This window comes from Gobius niger, assembly GCF_951799975.1.
Source record: "Gobius niger genome assembly, chromosome: 20".
NCBI lineage: Eukaryota > Metazoa > Chordata > Actinopteri > Gobiiformes > Gobiidae > Gobius > Gobius niger.
Window position 1 is genome coordinate 21,158,871 of NC_136871.1, and position 22,133 is coordinate 21,181,003.

At 41.8% G+C, this 22,133-nt stretch overlaps 1 protein-coding gene across 2 annotated transcripts in view; it reads right to left on the reverse strand.

The window, feature by feature from the left end:
* Positions 1-3,265: 3,265 nt before the first annotated feature.
* The window catches only part of srgap3 (SLIT-ROBO Rho GTPase activating protein 3), a 51,222-nt gene continuing 32,354 nt past the window's right edge, over positions 3,266-22,133 (reverse strand). Inside the window, exons 8-22 of one of the 2 annotated variants that reach the window (XM_079579089.1) lie at positions 21,488-21,589; positions 20,534-20,731; positions 20,106-20,190; positions 17,096-17,123; positions 16,358-16,460; positions 15,453-15,513; positions 14,670-14,747; positions 13,761-13,895; positions 13,196-13,301; positions 12,653-12,880; positions 12,501-12,574; positions 6,923-7,103; positions 6,663-6,815; positions 5,721-6,036; positions 3,266-5,505 (exon numbers count right to left, since the gene is read on the reverse strand). In XM_079579089.1, coding sequence (XP_079435215.1) covers positions 5,059-5,505; positions 5,721-6,036; positions 6,663-6,815; positions 6,923-7,103; positions 12,501-12,574; positions 12,653-12,880; positions 13,196-13,301; positions 13,761-13,895; positions 14,670-14,747; positions 15,453-15,513; positions 16,358-16,460; positions 17,096-17,123; positions 20,106-20,190; positions 20,534-20,731; positions 21,488-21,589 — 2,295 coding nt within the window. In that variant the 3' untranslated portion in view covers positions 3,266-5,058. Of the gene's footprint in view, positions 5,506-5,720; positions 6,037-6,662; positions 6,816-6,922; positions 7,104-12,500; positions 12,575-12,652; positions 12,881-13,195; positions 13,302-13,760; positions 13,896-14,669; positions 14,748-15,452; positions 15,514-15,981; positions 16,013-16,357; positions 16,461-17,095; positions 17,124-20,105; positions 20,191-20,533; positions 20,732-21,487; positions 21,590-22,133 lie in introns of both variants that reach the window. The other variant, XM_079579090.1, reaches the window with a different exon arrangement.

Sequence of the window (22,133 nt, forward strand, 5' to 3'; positions counted from 1 at the left end):
GAATGTGATGTCATACCGCTAAGCATCATGGGATCAGCAGCAATTACAAACTAATGGAGATTTTAAAAGTTAAAATTATGGAGTTCTTTTTCACATTATAACATTTAGACACCACGGCGTAATAGATGCATTTACCAGCAGAAAACACAGTAGCTAACGGAGTTCTTCCACAGCTTTCTTCTCCTCATCCTCCTTCATCCTCATGAAGACTGTTCCAGATTTTAGCTGCATGAAACTGAAATGCAGCCTCACCGTGTTTATTATTGACTCTGGGAACCACCAGGAGACCCCTCCCTGAAGTTCTCAGGGCCCGAGATGGTTCATACGGCTCGAACATGTCAGAGATGTACTAAGACTTGTACACAAGCAGAGCTGTTTTGAATTCTATTTTCTGAGTGACAGGAAGCCAGTGCAGAGTGCATTTAACTGTACCCAAATAGAGCTGCATCAAGTAAAAGACAACTGAAGTTTATATTAACAATCCAGATACTCATTTATGCATTTATACGTTGCTTCAACCGCTCTTCTGCATTGATGATGAAATCTAAATGTACAGAGAGTTCTTGTCAAGAAGCTGTATATGTGCTTTTGTTGGATCTGCCACGTATCTTGTATGTCTTCTAATGTGGCTCCTATGTGCTGGTCCATGCACAAGGAGAATAAGCTTGCGGCGGCTGAAGCATATTATACATTCTTTATGTTTCTCAGCCAGGGTGTCCCTCCTCATCAAATACACATGTACACATGTCATTGCACAAATTGTGAAATTGCCAGTGTTTAAACACCATAGGTGTACAATAAAACTGTGCATCTCTGGATCCAATAAAGAAGGACAAATTGCGTTATTGATTGCCCAGAAGCATTCATTATTCAGTATTGGCAGGGTTTCTCTGCTCTAACGTAAGGAGGCAAGCAAAATATACAGTATATCAAAGAGACTCATGTTTTCATCTTTTCTGCTGTGCTGTATTGAACCAGACAAGACTGTGGAAAGGATGTCTCCAGGGTTAAGGGCTTCATATTATAGCACAGAGAACAAACTGTATGTGAGACCTGCAGATACTGGGAACTAACAGATGGAGGGATTCATATTTAGATATTGTCACACGATAATTTTACTGATAAACATTTTGCAGTGAGCTGAGATTGCAGGGATATAATTCATTATCGTGCATTATCCCATCTATATCAGTGACATGGAAATCCTTGGTGCTCAGGTGGAAAGTGGTTTCAGGTTCATGACTAAATGGAATCTTTCAGAAAGTATATGTTAAATATCATAGAATAATTATCGAATGTTCCGAAAAGAATGGATGTATGAACGGAATTAAAGTGTATCAAACGTAATTGCCGTTTGTTTACACGTCTCCGTCCTGCCAATGCCAATGAGGGGTTTAGTGTTTAACTCTGGCCCTTGGGGGTTTCACTGTTGAGCCACAGCCTCCTGTTCATCTGAATTCGATCCAGTTAATGGCACACACGGTGACCGCAACAACAACAAGTTATGATTTTGTTCTGCTGCAAATCACACAAAGACCCATGTAACAATGACGAGTTTATCCTCATGTGCCTAATTGTAATGGACGTCATCAAGGAAATTAGGCCTCCGCAGGTTCATGCAGCACACCGCCCACATAAATTATGATGACTCTCAAAGCAGAGAAAAGGATGATGGTTTCAAAAGAAGTAAAAGCTTTTATCAAGAAAGCCAACGCGCTTGTTCTGATTGCTGCTTATTACTCAAATAGAAGCTCTTAAGCAAAAGGACCAAATGGTACTTGTGGGAACACTTACTTGACTATGTACTACATGAATCCATCTTTTATTAATGGTATATTAAATAACTTTCTTTCTAAAATCTTTTTTTCAGATTTTTTGGGGGGGAATTTTGTTGATAGTGTCATGTTGTATTTGTATGTACCGATAATACTGCATATTTCAGTAGAAGATAAAAGTGACACATGCCCATCCCTAGTGTTCTGGCTGAAGGACGTTCACTGGAGAATAAAACAGATTAACTGCTAAACTGTTCCCAGAAGCGAGGGGAGCTGCGCAGGAGGAAGAGGGAGGAGGAGGAGGAGCTGAGAAGTGCAGGATACCACGCTCTGAAACAGGGACAAACCCAGGAGGCGCTGCACCGTTTCAGAGGATCAGAGGAGCACTGCAGCCAGCCAGCCAGGTTTCCCCTACATCCAAGAACATGCTGGTCAGGTTGGCCCACAGTGGCGGCGCAGCTCAGTCACAGCGGCTCAGGACTAGCACCTGAATGGTTGTACATAACATCAGGGAAAATGTAGCAAAGTAAAACCTTAGGAACATCTGCATTATGGTGTAAGAGGCCATTTCAGGCTTTATGACATAGGGGTCTTATAAAAAAAATTGTCACCCACATAATGAACTTAATTTATAACTTGTATTTTGTTCTTTTTATGGCTTTAAAATGTAGTGCAGTGAATCGCACTGTGGTTGTGTGGCCCTGTCCATCTGCATCCTTAATCAGCTTGTGTTTATCTCAAGAAGGATGTGCATGTGTCTGACATTCGCAAAAAAAAACAAGGGTCTTTTGAAAGACCAATCCAATCACACAATTTATGCAAAGCCCACTCTTTGTGATAAACAGTGATGAACTGAATGTAAAAGACCCAGTGCTCAATTTGACAGTATTAGTGTTGTATTGTATTCTCAGCTACAGTATCACATCGCCATCATGTGGCCATGGGTCAGATGCTTCCTTCATCAGTGTACCATGCAATAAAAGGTGAAATACTGTTTTCCATAATACCATTGATATCACTCCTGTGTGAGTATGAGGTTCCGATATTCACGGCTGAGCCCATGCATTTGAACTACAATATACCACCAATGCTAAAATCTAAACCTTTTATAATCCCTCAACATGAAATTAAGGGAAAATGTATGCCCATGTTACGTAAAAAAGAGTAAATTTCATATTTCCTTCTATACAATTATTTATTTATTTCTATTAAAGTGAGACACCCCATCAGAGAGCAGTAATATTTTATTCAGACATAGGGTTTTTGAACATCCATTCCAGGGTTTATTGTACATTACATCACATGGTTTCAACCAACCAAACACTCAACAAACAGAACAGCGAGACTAGACACACAATGTGTGTGCGTGTGCGTGTGCGTGTGTGTGTGTGTGTGCGTGTGTGTGTGTGTGTGTGCGTGTGTGTGTGTGTGAGAGAGAGAGCATGAATGAGAGAGAGCACGAGAGAGAATGTATGAGAGATGATAGAGATAAAGAGAGAGCGGGCAGACAGAGCACAAACAAGACATATTGTCAGTGACTCATAGTCTTTATCTGTGCACCTGCCATCACATTTCTGCCAATATCAGCTCAAACACACCAGACCAAATAGTCTGAAGTAACCACTTCTGAACACAGTGTCTTGAGAATGTTGTACTAAAAGGCCAATGATATATCACAATTATTCTTTTTGATCTTTATAAAGCAACAACAAAGAGGCTCAACCACAGCACAGGCAGATCACAGAAAAAAACAAACCAACAATGTGATGAGTCCACTGAGTTTAACCAGCAGTACAGTAGTCACCCCCATTCAACAGGAGCTATCATTTCTACATATTTGTACATTATCTGAGGCATAGTTAAAATAATACAGTCTTAAACAAATTCATATTGCAGTAAAGTAATCCTAAAAACTAATTCTGAGCACAAAAGGCACTCAAATGCTTTCTGTTTTATAAATTAGAAAAATGAAGACACATTTGCTATAAAGAAACCTGTTTAACTGTCCTATTGATATTACCTGCAAGAATATGCATATTTAGCAAAACATACAAAAATCTCCAAGTTTTTAAAAAGTGACAATACCAGCAGTGGCCAGTAGGGCGAGGCAGAGCACCGTGAGATTGCTGCTGTTTCTTGACGATTTTCCTGACTTTTTGAGGTACGGCTTGAATGAATGGTTGGCTTGATGTGGTGGACCCAAAGCCTGTTTTGACATGCTATTCTTTTAGAATCAAATCAAGCAATTTCACTTCATTCTACTGCAGTTTGCTTTTTAATTCTCCATAAATGTTAAAGGCCAAAACTATCAAATACATTTAGCCTATATTACCAAGGCAAGGCACCACATACAACCATTAGTCCATCTGATTATAGTACGAGCTGGACCTGTTACAGCGCTAAGCATGCAGAAGATAGCAAACTCTTTGGGATGCTGAGCAGAGTGTGACGAGATAGACCACTGAGAAAAAATAAATAATAAAAGACACTTGTGGGTTAAAAATGACAACTGCTGCATGACCGTAAAATAAACACAATCTTCTATGTAAACATTTCAAGTCTTTACTGTTGATTGTAACAAAAATAACAAATTGAAGCGCTTTCCGCGGCTTCTTTGCTAAAATCATTTACAATTAATTAATTTAAACGCGTTTGAGCTCACAGTATGGATGTGTGACGTACTATGTGTCTGAAACAAATAAAAAAACATTATACATGATTTATGTACAACATGAACATTTATAAAAGTAATACTACTTATAGCCTACTATTTACACTTTTACCACAGGAAACCTAAAGGGAGTTCATACACAAGACAAAGAACTAGTGTTTATTTTAAGTTCATATTATCTTTTCTTTTTGTTTACCTGTATCAACAAATTCAGAACTTTTATGTTTTCATAAACATAAGCAAATGCTTACATCTCAAGTGTCCAGTGCGTCCCTTGTTGTTTCCCAAACCTACATGCAGGAAAGGTTTACAATGCTACATACTTCATATTTTGTTTAAGTGCCTCATTAGAATCAATGATCCATATTGTATTCTTTAACTTGATGGTAACATTGGAAAGACAAGTATTGTTTCACTTGCATGAGTTGAGCCCTTCAACATGGCCACTAATTGTAAATTGAGGTAAAACAAATGGTTCCTAAACATTTTAAGAAAGTTTTTCTATTTCAGTTTTTTTTTCTACCTCATATCTCCATGGTAACGCACAGTCTCCTGACTAGAACAAGTCAGTCAGTAAACACAGATTCAAATGCCATCACAAAATCACTTGTGCTACATAGAGCCAGGCTTATCCAACACATCATCACTAATGTTAGAGCTAGCCGAGGGGCTGTTAGTGGGGTACATTTTTTCGGTGGGGGTGATAGCGGGACTCCCCAAGCCAGACGAACTGGAGCTGCTGGAGCGGTGCGAGGCGGAGGGGGCGGGGCGAATGGGTCTCATGGGCGGGGGGCGGAGCTGTGCGCCTGCCAGGCGAGCAGACAGGGCTGGTTTAAAAGTGGTCATCATCTCGGAGGTGGAGGAGCTGCTGCGTCTCATGGCAGCGTCGGGGTCCCGGATCATGATAGTGTGAAGGGGGCTGCCTGGTTCTGAGCTCACCGCGGGGTTCTTCAGGGGCTCTAGTGTGTCCAAGACTACATCCGGGGCCTGTTTCACTGTATTCTGACGCTCTAGTTCACGCAACTCATGCAAGGCAGTGGTCATGGTCTTCTCTATGTCCTGCAAGAAGGCACACACAAATTAATCACAAAACAAAGCCCTGATGAAGTCGCTTGGTCAAAAGTCAAACATCATGAAAGTTCTGTCGTTCCATTTTAAAGAGGGGGCATTATGTTGTTTGCAGGCGTTTGGTAATAATCTATGATAATATTTAAACGCTCCGCTGTTTAAATATGCACTGAGTATGAACCTAAAACAGCATTTAAGCCTCTAACCTCAGCTAGTGCCTCTGTCTCCAGTGACTTGTGGTCTCCGAGGCTGCTGTGGCGCGTCGCCCCAGGGGCCGGCCTGAGCGGGTGTCCCTCTGGGTAGCCCTTTCTCTCGGGGTAGTTGACGTTGCCTGAACTGCCGAACGTGCCTAAACGCCTCTTCTCTGGACTCTCCATTCGACTCTTGCTGATGGACATCTTGTGTGGACTACTGGGACAGGCCGCTGCTCGAGGTGGTGTGTCTGTCCCCCTGGTGGGGCTCTGAGTCTCTGCCCCACTGCGGTGACGGGGGATCGCTGCCCCATCCGACCGTAACCGGACCCTGAGAATGATTATCAATTATTAAGTAAAGTGACAATATTATAGAATTATTTGATACATATTGTGATAAACCAATTTTTACATACGCTACAATGGTGGGCAAATTCTTTAAACAAGTTGGTTGAAATCCTCAGACATCTCAACATTAAGGCATAACGTTTCCATAAAAGTTACATGAAAATTTGGCCCAGTTAGGTTTGATCAGGCTCACCTAGCCAGAGAGATTCACCTATTGTGCATGTCTTAGTTTGATGGAGGTAAGCATAACACCAGGGGAAAATAAACAAATGCACAATTCACCGCCCCATGTTATACTTATCATTATTTCAGTACAAAAAATAGTAGGCATTTTGTGCTTGCCAAACAGCTCTGTACAAATGAATTAAAGCGATTGTCTTACAAGTTTAATAGATTGTGTATAGTTGACCACCTGGGCCTGCAATTTAACTCAACTCAAGCAATATTCTACAACTTTTTATGACAGCAACAAACAAACAAACTTTCCTCTGAACCAGCCTGTCATGTAGAGTCAGGAGAGAATTGGGTGGGAGCTTAATGCTTACCTTGGAATTTTTCTCTCTCGCTCCTCAATCTTACAGACTATGGGGTGGGTTACTCTAAACCTACCTTCCCATGTATCCACCGCTATAGTTGTAGTCGTGTGCTTGTTCACTTGGAGACGGCTCATCGTTTTTGCAGGATCCTTTATCGTCCAACAATGGTCCACTGCTCGCTTCACTGTCCGCCTTCTGGCTCAGGTTATCGGAGAAGGCATCATCTCTACAAGGACAAGAGAATAATAGTGTTGATTTGAGTAGGTCTGACTTCCGACTTATCAATAGGGTTATGGTTAGGGTTCAACTTCAATGTGTAGTATAGAAACTCACAGGTCCTGCACCACGATGTACTGGTGTGGGATGAGTCCGTCCACCCCGTTGTGACGCCCTTCCCACCAGTCCTCAGAGGCGCGGTGGTACAGCAGCAGCGACGCTCCCTTTTTGAAGGACAGCTCCCTTGGACTGCGGCCCACATAGTCAAACTTAGCAATGGCCTCAATCTGCTCCACTTCTAAAAACAGGCAGACACAGAGAACACAGGAGACAATGAAGGAGACTTCCAAAGCATCTAGAGAAGCAAATAAGAATATTAGTCTACAAGATGTGAACAACTTTATTTTGTTTTGAAATCAGCCCTTGGGCACATTCAATAAATGATGTTCTGGCTTAAAAGAATAGGTTGAATAATAGAAAATCATTTTAGCCACTTTGTTTGGGTTTAGAGAACATACAGTATGAAAGGCAAACTGTCCATCCCGTCATTCAGAGGTGCAACAAATATGTGACAAAGATCATAATGTGGAGACACACTTTTGCTGAATTCCAATGTGAAATCATTTTTTTTAATAACTATATATTTTCAGATTGCCCTACTTAAAGCACAAGAAGCCAGTTCTAGCTAAATTGTTCAGTGTGTCAGCAGGGGGCACTGCAGTCCACAGCTGGAAACTCAACACAACAACAAAAAATCCTGTATTTTTACTGCTGTGCATGGAAGGGCCAGGGGAGAGATATTTGTCAGTGTAAAATCTAACAGTAAATAACAGCTCAAAGCGACTCTTTGATAAATCTTTCACCGCAAGAGGTCAGCACATCAAACCGTGTGGACAGACTCCCTTTGTTCCCGCAGTAATCAAAGACAAAGGACCGCATTAATCAAAGAAATCACTTGATGTTTGGGAAAACTTTTGGTCTCATTTTAATGTAATGACCAGTCAACAGGAAGAAACCTAATTGTATTTATTTTGTAAGTGGGTATTTTGCAAGGATTTCCACACCCTACATCCTTTACTATTATTATTATTTAAACGTTTGTGTTTCACTATTTGATCCTGTGTATGCAGAAACCCCCAATGGCCAATATGTATGACTGATTATTTTGTCATGTACCAAGTAAACATTAATAAAAACTTGAATTATAAAAAAAAAAAAAAGAAATCACTTGAGGTGGCTGTTTAACAAATTTCAGGCAAACAACAGATCTGTCAAGTCACCGACAGCCCCCTGCGACATTTGATCATGTGTATCATCCGTGTTTTAGGCCTTTGAGGTTATCTCACTGGTGTGTTCAAAGCTCAAAGGAGAATTGTGGAAATGCTGCACAAAAGGAGAAAGTCCCAGGAGTATTGCTGACTAAGAGGGGAGTGAGTGGGAGGGGGGGTCTGGGGAGGAGCGCACACACACACACACACACACACACACACACACACACACACACACACACACACACACACACACACACACACACACACACACACACACACACACACACACACACACACACACACACACACACACACACACACACACACACACACACACACACACACACACACACACACACACACACACACACACACACACACACACACACACACGTACAGCCAGACAGATCAAAGAACAAGCACCACATGCCAACACTGTTTACATGGATCGCCTTGAGATAGAAACGGGCACAAACCATTGCAACTCGAACAATCTTACGCAAAATATAAAATAGCACGATGCAACCAATTAGTTCATCTCTTAACCCCTGCCCTAACCAAGTGCAGTTCAGCTTTCAAATCTTACAGCCTACAGGCCAGTGTAACGTCTCATTTGAAAGCTAAGACCTACAAAACTCGTTTAAACTTTTCTTTTTCCTTGCATTTTTGTCACTTTGTTGCCGCTTTTCTGTTGCCCTTTTGTGGCATTTTTATTGTTTTTCGTCACATCTTTTTTTTTGCAGAGCCGTGTGAACTTATTTTGGTTCGGGGGTACTGAGGGACAGGATTTTCCCCAAAAACGCTTTTTATGTCTATTTCGTATTTAACAATATTGCTTGCTATACACCAACTATCCACCCGGGGTGGAGCAGCACCCTCAGCACCCTGGGTTGCCACGGCCTTGCATTTTTGTCACTTTTTTGTCACATTTTTGTAATTTTCTATTGCTCTTATGTGCCGTTTGGGTCACTTTTTCATCACATTTTGGTCACTTTTTTGTTGTATTTTTTTGTCACTTTTGAGTTGTGTTTTCATCCTCGTTTTTGCGTCATTTTTGTCGTTATTATGTCGCTAGTTTTTTTAAAAAGCTTTCAGATTTGGGTAAAGCCAAACTGGACAAAATGTGCTTGGTTCAGGTGGGGGATAAGAGGTTAACTATGAAACTACCTGTATTTCTATACACTGCGTTCCAAATTATTATGCAAATTGTATTTTTGTGTCAAAAAGGTTAAAAAAAAAATGATAACTAGAAATGCAATGGCTGCGCCATTGCGATTGACTGCGGAATTGCGGGAAGCGAATGCAGAAATTGCATAAACTGTTCAAATTGCATAAAAATGGCTTAATTTGCATTAACTAATTTGCATAAACTGGTAAAATGCATAAAATGTCATATTGCATAAACTGTATAAACTGCATAAAGTGGTAAAATGCATGAATGGGTTAATTTGCATAAATTATGTAAATTGCATAAACTCTTTAAAATTCATAAATCCTAAATGGCATAAACTCTTAAGTTGCATAAACGCTTTAAAATGCATAAAGTGGTTAAATCCCATAAAGTGGTTAATTTGCATAAATTATTAATGTTGCATAAACTTTAATATTCCATAAACTGGTCAAACTGTTGAAATGGCCTCAGTGCTTGATTGGCAGAAGCTGCACAAATGGCTGAAAGTCCTGGAGTCTCCCCATTGGCTGGATTCCCCCATACACACCAATGCAAAAATTTCAAACTCTCGTATAAAAAAACTGGAAAACTGCAGGAGGCCAATTTTTTCTCAAAACCCACAAGTTGCATAAGCTGAACATGCACAAAGTGCAGAAATTGCAGAAAATGCAGAAAAAAGTGCAGAAAAGCATGGATTTGCGGCAGCCCCATTATAAGTCAATGGGAAAAATCTCCGACATTTTGGCCGATTGCGGAAAAACCGTAAGTTGCAGAAGTCCCAAAAGTAATAGCACCCTTCTCCTCAACACGCGGAACGTTTTGATGCATAACTTGCATAAATTGCACAAAGCATGAAGGTGCTGAAATCTCTAGAAAATCGGGAAAAAGATGGAAGAGGAATAATAATAAAGAACATGAAAACCAATAATTGACTGCGGAAGAATTCCGCAGTCAATCAATAATGAAACTCATGGATGGTATTGTGTCTCGGGGCTCTATGAATCACTGACATTAATCTCAGAGACCTGGGATGATTAGTCCAGTTAAGGGAAAAACTACTGAAAAAGGGCGTTCCACTTTATTATGCAGATCATCATTTTCAAGCAATATGGGAAAGAAAAAGGGTCTCTCTGATGATGAAAGGCGTGAAATAGTTGAATGCCTTGGTCTAGGTATGAAAACCTTCGATATTTCATGAAAGATTAAGCGTAATCATCATACTGATAAGAGATTTGTGTCTGATTCAGACACACTCGGGTTTGTGCAGATACAGGCACAATATGGACGGTTTCTGCCAGACAAATACATCAGATTAAGAGAACAGATGCTACAAAGCAGCATACAGGTATTTGAAGCTGCTGGTGCCTCTGGAGTCTCCCGAACATCAAGGTGTAGGACCCTCCAGAGGCTGCAGTTGTGCATAAAACCTCTATCCGGGCCTCCCCTAAACGGTTAATTGAAGCTGATGAACAGAAAATGCTGCAGTCGTTCAGAAATACATGAGGACTCATTTTCAAACAGTCTTGTTCACTGATGAGCGCCGTGTAGCCCTGGATGGTCAGATCAATGGAGTAGTGGATGGTTGGTGAATGGCCACAATGTCCCAACAAGGCTGTGACGTCAGTAAAGAGGTGGCGGAGTTATATTTTGGGCCAGAATCATGAGGAGAGAGCTGGTCGGCCCCTTTAGGCCCTTTTAGGCTCCCTAAAGGTGTGAAAATTATGTGGAGTTTCTGACTGACCACTGTCTTCTATGCATGACAACGCACCATGTCATGCTGTAAAGAATACCTCTGCATCACTGGCTGCTATGGGCATAAAAGGAGAGAAACTCATGATGTGGACCCCCTCCTCCCCTGACCTCAACCCTATTGAGAACCTTTGGAGCATCAACAAAAAAAACTTCTGTGAGGGTGGGAGGCAGTTTTCATCCAAACGGCAGCTCTGGGAGGCTATTCTAACATCCTGCAAAGAAATCCAAGCAGAAACTGTCCAAAAACTCACAATTTTAATGGATTTACAAATTTTTAGGCTGCTATCACACAAGGGCTCCTATGGTAAAATATAACTCGACCTGTTAAGATTTTTTTTGATTGAAATAGCTTTTGATTTCAGTAAGTATGACCTACTAGAGCTACAAATTCAACAAATGACCCATCCATCCATCCATTTTCTTCTGCTTTATCCGGGGCCGGGTCGCGGGGGCAGCAGTCTCAGCAGAGATGCCCAAACTTCCCGGTCCACACACACCTCCTCCAGCTGTTCTGGGGGGACCCCGAGGCGACACCAGGCCAGCTCGGAGACATAGTCTCACCACCGTGTCCTGGGTCTCCCACGAGGCCTTGTCCCACTAGGACATGCCTGGAACACCTCCCGCGGGAGGCGGCCAGGAGGCATCCGGAACAGATGCTCGAGCCACCTCAGCTGGCTCCTTTCGACGTGAAGGAGCAGCGACTCTACTCCGAGCTCCTCCCGGGTAACTGAGCTCCTCACCCGATCTCGGAGGGTGCGCCCAGCCACCCTGCGAAGGAAACTCATTTCGGCTGCTTGTATTCGCGATCTTGTCCTTTTGGTCATGACCCAAATCTCATGACCATAGGTGAGAGTGGAAACGTAGATCGATCGGTAAATCGAGAGCTTTGCCCTCCGACTCAGCTCCCTCTTCACCACGACAGACCGATACAGCGACCGCATCACTGCTGACGCCGCACCGATCCGTTTGTCGATCTCACGCTCCATTCGTCCCTCACTCGTGAACAAGACCCCGAGATACTTCAACTCCTCCACTTGAGGTAAGGACTCCCCACCGACCTGAAGAGGGGAAACCACCTTTTTTCGGTGGAGAACCATGGCCTCAGATTTGGAGGTGCTGATCCCCATCCCGGCCGCTACACACTCGGCTGCAAACCGCCCCAGAGCGTGCTGAAGGTCCTGGTTTGTTGAAGCCAACATACAGGTCAACAAATGACCATCTTCAGTTAATTATGTATTAAAATGTATTGAAACGATGAGTTGCATAATAATTTCGAAAAGTGGATTTTGTGGTTTTTACTATATTTATTTTTGAAAAAAATACTGTTGTCACTGGGAGATTGTTTCAACCACATTTAAATGATCCTCTACCAGTTAAAGACTTATGCTGACTCTCATTTGAGTTGACAATTTAGAAAATCTTAGAAAAATGTCATTTGCATAATAATTTGGAACGCAGTGTATATTGGCAGCATTATATTATACACACTCCTGCCTCTAACCTTCATCACTGGTGTGGGGCTCAGTTCCATTGTCAGCTTCATCAATGGTCCCAGGTTCACTGTGAGGGCTGTCACTGTGAAACAGAATACAACTTTCCTTATTTATGGAAATATTGAAAAAATATATATAACAATATGGCAATAAAACTCACCAGTATTCCTCGCCCCCAGTCATGCACTTCTCGTAGAGGGGCCCGTCCAGCTCGCGGTGACTGGGGAAGATGAGCTCGTGGTGGATGATGATAGTCTTGATGACTTCATTGACGTGAGCCTGGCAAGCCACAGGGTCCTGGCCGTCTGGGATGGGCATCAACGTGGGGCCAAAGCAGATCGCCAAATTATACGGATCCATCATGTTCTCATCACTGTACTGGGACAGACTGGGGGGACAAAACACAAGCTCTTGGTTTATTATGGCAGAAGAAAGATAATATAAATTTAAAAAAAATAATAATGGCAATAATTTAAAATGAATGGGCATTATTCTTCACAATTTGACAAATCTTTCTGTCTTTCCCACTGCTATGTCAGTCGTATTAACAAAGTACAGTAAGGCAGAAAGTTAAAATGTAACAAGGATTCCTACCCATTCTTCCATCTATCCATCCAACCTTTTATATTTACATTATAAATCCTCCATGCAGACTATACAGTGCAGTATGCAGAGTGTATTTCCCTGGCGAGTGAGAACTTACTGGTTGAGAAAGGCAAACAGGTATCTCATGACAATAATAATGGTGTGAGGAAGTGTCACAATAATCTGCTGAATGTGATGGGCTCTTTCCACGCCAGATTCCAGTTCTGAAAGAAAAACATACAGACAGTGCAGTCAAGAATGGACAATGAGCCTGTGCATGCATCAGAGAATTGGTAGTAGTAAAAATTGTGAACTCAGATGAGATTAAGTTGCTTCAAAAGGCCCATATTTGCTGAACAACCAAAACAGACATGATTTCAAAAGTAGCACAATCGTCCAGTAAAACAACACAGGAGAAGTCTTTAAACTTTGACATATAAATGGAAGCCACATTTTGCAGTCCAGTTCTCTCCTAAGTGATAGTAGGTGAACTGTAGGGAGGCTTTCTGTGGTTGACTTACACACTCCTCCTCCAGGCAGCCTGCTAAATCTCAAGCAGAGTCCTGTGCTGTTAAGATTGCTTCCACGTGCAGCTGCTCTGCTCGCCTTTCTCTTCGCTGGTGAGGACTGTATTGCTTATAGTCGAGGATCACTATACAGTTTTTATGTGGCAGGCGACTTACTGATGGTGGATATGAAGTCCAAAAAGTGCTCTTTAGGAAACAGGGGATTCTCCAAGCCTCTGAAATATAGCTTCAACACTCCTGCCACTGAGTTGATGTCGTGTTCATTTTGGTCGTCGATCAGCGGATCTTCCCCTAAGAAAACCCACAGAAATACTGTATGAATGAACTGCACATGAGGGCAAAGGTTGGTGGAGGAGATGTTTTGATCTGCTTGGTACACATTTTGTATTAATCCATTGAAACAAAAACTGACACGTTAAAAGCAAGAAAAAAGCACTGCATTAAAGATTTGCATATTTGCATCAATAGTGCACAACCACATGGGCGTGATTATAATCAGTTGGGCTTTTAGCTGTAATACAATTTAGTGACTGTGAAGTCTAAGTGTATTACACATTTTATAGAGTGCACATCATTGACCTTCTGGATCTGCATTTTGTAGTAAAGTAATAAATAGATATATTGTTTGTACATTTTCCATTTGCTGATCTCAGCAACAAATCAGTCTTACAAAATTATGCGGGGACATTTCTCTCTCCTTCCCGTCATTTTGCAATCTTGTGGACTTCTCCTTTAGTGTGGCAGGTTTATGAGCCTTTCTTTCTTTCTCTTTCTCTCTTTCTTTCTCTTTCTTTCTCTTTCTTTCTTTCTTTCTTTCTTTCTTTCTTTCTTTCTTTCTTTCTTTCTTTCTTCTATCCTAAACTATAAAGCGACTGCAAATGCTATGTCAAGTTTACGACTTAACTAGGTCACCTTGCAGTTATTAAGCTAAACATAATTCATGTGTTTTGAAACAGCTTTAATATATCTTTTATTCATGTTGAGATTCTGCAAAAGTATCAAGTTACCCTCTACCAGTAGAGGTGCATATCGTACCAATACCAAATGCATCGAGTCATAACTCACCTCTCTCAAAAGAGTTTTTAATGTCATTGACCTCAACCTGCGACCCTGGCACGCGGAATATGCCTTGCTGCTGCAAACCTAAAAACAGCAAGAAGAAATACATATCAAATGATAAGCACAATAGTGACAATCATCTGAGCAAACGGGAGTCAGGTCTATGGAAACACATAAGACGGTGCAGGAAATGTAATCTCGTCACAAGTAGGGATGCGTATTTTTCCAGGAGGGGCCCCTCGGTGAGGCTGCAACATATGGTTTCAGTTAGACTGGCCCTAATCAGTTTTCTGGAGTTTCATTTGCAGCAGATCCAAAAGGAAAAAGGCCCAGAGGCTACAGCAACAGCACAGATGGAGAGGTAAACCAGGAGGGGGCGGCGCTACGTCTGCACTGACCAAAACAACCAAGGAGTTTTACGTAATCGTGCCTAGAGGCATACAAAACAGCAGTGATCTTGTTACTACTCGAACATGCAAAAATGTCAAGAACTTTGATACAGTTCTTTTAAAAGTTACTTTGGTTTGAAGTGATCACTTTAGTTTGATCACTTTAAACCAAAGTGATCAGAGAAAAAAAGTTGCCGTCACGCCCTTTATTATCTATTGTTATGAGCTTGTCAAAGTCACTGGCAGCTGAGCAACCGAGGGTCAGACTCAAACAAGCTGGAGGCTATTTGTGGAAATATATGGGCCTTTTCAATTGCTCCCTGTCACTTCTTATGAGGCAGAGCTGCAGCCACTTCTTGCCCTTTTCATTCAGAAGTCAGACACAGAAGGGGGGGCTTACCGTAAAGATTGATGTAGCGGATACAGCTCTCGACAACAAGTGGTATGGGTTGGCCTGAATCCTGCAAAGGAAATCATAAGAATGAAATATATAAGCGTGGATAGACAACGAGACAGTGACAGATTACAACGTGCATACCGATTGTATGGTATATAGTGTAAAACAGATTCAAGCTGCAGAAATAGAGCAAAGGCAAGGCTATCCATGGGTTTCAGTCACATGGCAAGATTTTGAGAACTTTTCTCCATTTGAATTATGCAATATTTTGTATTTAATTGTGAATGGCTATGATTTTTCATCACATGAAACCCACGGGTAGAAGGTGTAGAGCGAGGTGCGTTTTAGCTCAATTGGAGTTTGATAGGAATACAGTCAGTCTGAAAACATTGTAGGTAGTGCATAAATCTGGCTAAACGTTATTAACTGTCATCACTGGTCTAAAACTATTTTTGATCAACCCATTTAATTGACAAAGTGAATTAGTCAAAGGCAGCAGTGTTGCCTTTCTTTCTACCAATACAAGTGGTACCTGGATGCGAGCACGGGCATTCCTCCTTCCTCTGGGATAGAGGGAGCAGCAAAGCACAGAGAAGCATAGGAAAAGAGGCAGACAAGCACACGGTTAGCACAGATCGGGTGACACAGTGACCCCTGGAGGTTAGAGGGCAACGAGCAGGGATTGGCCAAAGGGAAGCTAGAAAAGGAAGTAAGGTTTAGGTGCATTTGAAGTCCTCTGTCGTTTTGATGACAGAGACTTGCGGATTCTGGGAGGGGTAAAGACACAGCAGATCTGCAGAAATAGTGGGAGGTTAAACACAGGCGTTATGTCTGGGCAGGGGAGCAGACAGAAGGCCCAAGTGTGAGTGAGCGAGAGAGAGAGAGGGCACACCACCATCACGGGATACCTGGATGAAGGCCTCCATATCACCGTTAAACATCCTATGGTTATATAAGGAGCGAGGTCTAGGCTTCCGCATTTTCTGTGGCTTTGGGGGAAGACTGGGGGGTCTGGGGAGTGATGGACAAAGGAAACATAAAGCAACATAGTGTGTAAAATGGATAAATATACGTGCAAGTCTTGCAGAAAGCAATACTCTATCATAGTTAAAAATGTTCAGGAATATACAAAAAGACTCTTAAAGGGATGTTTCAGGATTTTTGACATAGGGCCTCATTTCCTAGTCATCCAGAGTGTTGCTGATTTCTGGAGATATATCTATTTTTTTTTCTAAAGTAGCTTGTTTACCTGTGGCCGGCATTACTACAAGTGGAATTCACAAAGGCGCTTTCTACAAATCAAATATGGTAACGCTTGGACGACTACCCAATGATTTTGAAGAGGTTTTTAATGCAAGCTACTAGTTACCATAGACATGCACTAGCCTAGCACTAGCCTAGCACCACTAAACTCTTCAAATAAGGACTTCATGAATTAAAAAAATAACTATATCTCCAGAAATCAACAACCCTCTGGATAACTAGGGAATGAGGCCCTATGTCAAAAATCATGAAATATCCCTTTAATTTGGCGCTAAAATACACAGACGAAGAAGTATTTTGTCATAGTAAAAAAGAATCTGCAAAAGGAGAAGGTTGAACTAATAAAATGGGATATAATAGAATCACACATCAATGGTTCTTACCTTGTAGTTCCACATTCTGCCCTTTCCCCTGCAGAGACAAGCACAGAGGGGGTTGTTAGCATTAGCATTAGCCTGATCTTTATGGCACACATCACACAGGCTCCAGTGTGCAGCCCGACTGAGGGCTTTGATGAGGCACAACATGAGTATTGAACACAGGATGAATCGAGCTAACACCATTTATAGCACCGCGCTATGGAGCCACTGGGGAGAGGGGCATCTGAGCCGGTCCTGAGCAACGGAGCAAATCGGAGGGTGGGTATGTGACTGTCAGAGAGGGCTGCCTAATATAGATGCTCTATTTGTCTTCAGAGGTGGAAGAACTAATAAGAATCCAGATGAAGTGCACAAATTCAGGTTGGTGTTGTTTTTATTGCATACCAACATCTGTTACACTAATCCTCTTGCTACTGCGACAACAAGCGCTATAAAACAAGCAGATGTGATTCCTGCATAGATGTACTCGCATTCCTGAACCCAATACTGAATTGTGCTGTATGTATTTTCTCCCCCACAATGACCGTGAACATGTTGTAGGCAACAAGCATTTAATTCCAATGCATTTTAGTTAAGTGCTTTAAAGCAACTATATGGAGATTTATTCACAGTCTATTCTGTTATTGTGTGACACTGAGTGGACTGCAGAATGGACTGGGGTCAGGGCAGTAGAAAGGCCACAATGGCAGCACATCATCTTGGCAGGTTTTTCTTTTGTTCGTCTGACAATGGACATGAAGAGCAAAGGCTAGGCTATTCTCAACACATCATTGTGGCAGATGGGACAGGGACTCCGGATCACTCAGCTGAAGAAATAACACTACATTTCCCAGACATCATTGCACTGAGTGATGGCCTGTCTCCCCTTGACCACCCAACCTTTAAATTAGTCAGACTTTCATGTCACATCAGCAATATATATATATGACTGTTAATAAAAAACAAATACTAGTATCTATTTAAATTATTTGTAATTATTGTTTTATTGTGTTTAGTCGCATCATTTTACTTATAACTATTGTTTATTTATTTGTTTGTTTATATTGTTTCTTATATAAACTTCTCAGTGTGAGCAGCACTTTGGGCACTGTTTAGTTTGTGAAATATGCCACATAAACACAGTGGATTTGGATGCAGTTGCAACAAAAGACTATAGTGATGCCTTCCTTACACTCTCCACAGCCTGCAGATCTGTCTAATTACAGGGTAATTCCCTCTGGCACTTCCCCGTCTGTTTGCTGAGGCATAATGTTTGTATTTTATTAATACATGCAGCTCTATGCCAGCTCCATGTGGCCCTCACCAGTCAGTGTTTCGCTCCTCTGTCACGCTCCCCTAAGCGTGAACGTTCATAAACACTATTTTGGCTGTTAAAGCTCTGAACTAACGAGCAGCTCTGATTGATCAGCTGAATAATTCAACACGGGTGGTACCTGGTGTGCCATATGCCCCGGGCAGCTGCATTCATACAGTCTAGAGAGAAATATGCTTCTGGAGAAGGGGTTGTTTTAAAAAACAGATATCTGCTGTTCTTTGTGTGCGGGCCTTTTTTTTTTCTCACCATTCCATACCATTACTATAAAGGTTTATCGTGCATGATGGAATAGCTACATCTTGTACAGGACTACACATGCTACACCTAGGACTATACTGCCAACTTCCCCACCAAAGCTAGAAATACAGATGCCTGAAATACAGATGTTTGGAATGCAAAAAGGCATCTCTTTCCTTTCTTCTTAGTGTATCCAATGTTGCAAATGTGTAGATGCGTAGAACCAGAATGCTGTGTGCCACAAAGACAATGTCAGACCATATTAATAATTAAATCCATTGTTAATATTGTGCCTCAGCTGTCTTCGTCTGGTGCCTTTTCTATTTAAGTGCAGTGCTGACGGAGCAGCAGCTGGAGACACGCAGGTCTCTCTGATTGATTTGGCATAAACTGTTCGTGGCTGAGGTGATGGAGGGGCCCATGGGAAGAAGGACAAGAAGGGGAGGGAAAAAAAACAGGATTTATTTCCTCAACCTGGAAATGGTAATCTTCCCCCGCAGCATTAATATATATAGTCCCTAACTAGATAGAGCTATAACTAAAGAGGAGATAAGCAGATTGGCATGTCCACAACATGGACTCTCGGGGATAGATAACAGCTGTGTCACTAATGCCTTTAAATGTGATAGGAATGTTTCTTAAAGCTCAATTCTAACTATAACTAAATGTATAAATGTTATGCCCTTATCTCATAGGTTTGCATTAAAAATATGTACCTGATCTTGTTTGAATTGTACTGTCGACATTTGTGCACAACCTTTGAATTTACGACCCTGTTCATGTAATTTATGCAAATGTAGCTTCTTGTCTGGGAGGGTCACCGAGTCAATCTGATCTACATTTCATCAGTCTGCAGCACTACAATAATCGGGCCAACAACCAGACACACAGTCCTTTGTTGAGACGCTGGCCCTTTACCAACATAAACATGAAACTAAAGAGTGCATAAAACTGTATGACGCTTTGCTCTGATTGACGTAACATGGTCGGTTTAAAATGTATTTACCTTCTTCTATGTCACTTCCCGTTGCTGTCCAATAACGAAGTGAAGCTATAAACGTCACAAAAATGGCCAAACTAAAGAAAGCTGGGCACAATCTTTAGCAAAATCTTAAAGATAATTGTGTTAACTACGTTGTGGCAAAAAAAAAGATCTAATGTGTCACATGCACTTTAAGACAATGCCATGGACCCTTCGGTTTGAAGCAGCCAACACAATGGCACAACAGATTTCATTTTACTCTAAAATCATAACTTCATCATTTTATGTGCGACAAAGCGAGCAAACGCTTCAAAGCCTAAATATAGGTAAGTCGCATAGTCAAAACAGTACAAATCCAGAACCCAGCCTTTCCAGTGAGTGAGGTTCTGGAGAGGGTTCGTAAATACAGCATTGTCTCATAAGCCCACACATACTTAAATGGCACCAGATCATGTGGAGATAAAAAGAGTGTCCTTTACCTTCACCCAGGGCTTGTTTTAATAGGTCGTGCTTTGCTTGCAGCTTAATGATGAGGTTACTGCCATTAAGGAACTCTTTGAATTTCTACAGAAAAGAAGAAAGTAACAAGATTATGCAGAACAAAGTGAGGTAGTTCATTATTTTGACAAACATTCTTTCCTGTTTATATGAAACCTTTTCAATACTTCTATTAATTCTGCTGTTGCCTTTGTTGTATACAGTGGGTTCAGAACGTTTTCAGACCTCTAATTCATCATGTGACAGTGTTATTTAACAAAAGGTAAATACTTCCTGCAACAAGCCACGCAGTTTATTCATCTAAAAGTGTTAAGTCATTCTTTGCTGTTGTCTTTAAATGTTTCAGGATTAAGCAGATCGTAGCAAAATATGCATAGTATGAGTGAAAGTATCAGGAAAAGCCACTCACAGAGAGGTAGAACATTTCCGTTTCCTGCTGGTTGGCCCTCCTCTTGGCCACGTTGTTCTTGCTCATGTAGGACTCGGAGGCGACAGATTTGATGGACTCGGTGGAGCGGCTGTGCTGGAACGCATCTGACACATCAAAGTCTTCCACGGTCAGCATATCCTGCAACGTCTGCATGGTGGCGTCCAAGGTCTTCCTCACCTGCGCGCAAACAAACGAGCTGTCAAATGACGCCGCGGGACCGAGGCCTAATAGATGTTTTCCTTATGGTGGAACTGATAGGATTTTCAAGGACAAAAAGGGAGCAATTTACGAGAAAAGGCCAATTCATTTCAAAGACATATTGACCCCTGGAATACGCAACCTTGGGAATAACACGCATTTGTTTTCGATATGTTATATTTTTTTGGGATATCAACACCCAGTGGACATTCACTGGTGAGGAGTTAGATTGACTAGACTTTATTTACATATTGCCTTCTGTACCTCGAAACTCCTTTAGCATAGTATTTATCTATCAAAAAATCTCTGCTATACCCCAAAACATACTGGCTGGGTTATACAGTTTGTGTATTGCTTAAATACACTCAGAGAATTCTAGAGAAAAATTGTACCTCGGGCTCAGACTGTTGTGCTACACACCAGTTTGTCTATTGTACATTGGGCAAATCTTAATACAAAACTGAGAGGACAAATCAAACACATAACCACTGTTATTCATATGTCATTTTGGTTCTTATTGTGTGAATCTGAAACCTTGATAACTGATAACGGACAGACATCATCCGAAAGACAATGCTCCCAGAAAGTACAGGTCAGCCAAGAGTAATAGCACAGATGTGGCCCTTGCACATGGCCCAGGGGTGAATCATGTGGGCAGGGAGGGAGGGAAGGCGTGCACTGGTGGGATAGGGTGCCACATGCAAAACTGGGAGACGGGGATATGAAGGGACTCACCTCCTCGTTCTCAATCTTTAAAGTGGCCAGACGGGACTGGAGCTGGTGGTATCGCATCAGGAGCTCGGTCTGAACGGGCTGCTGGGCACTCACCTGGCACACCTGCACAGACGAAACAGGGGACAGAATAAAGAGATTTAAAGAGGGGGTATTATGCTTTTTTCAATCACATAGCACCAGTCTATATCACACTACAATGATGACCAAACCTTCTGTTGGTCTGTAAATGCAGTAAATCAGAATAACTGCCTTGTATAAAATTGCTCTCTCAAAATGGCTGTAGCGAATGTCTTGAAATAGGCCTCTGTCTCTTTAAGAACCTCTGGCTCTTTCCGACACGCCCCCTCCACACGCTGTCTGTGGCATCAGTGGGGAGGGGGTTCTGCTGAGGAGCAGTGGTTGGTTACTCGGCTGGTGACGAAAGCTCGGAGGCGTCTCCAGGAGGTGGGGGCGTTCCTAGGAGGACTCAGGCAAACCTATCCCTAAAATGGCTGCCATCAGAGTTTTTACAGATTACTCAAAAATACGTGAATGTGCCAAGGCAACAATTCAGGCATGTTTTTAATGAGGGAATGACATAATAACATGATGTAAAGCTTTAAAAAGTTGATTTTGCATAATAGCCCCCCTTTAAAAAACAAACATG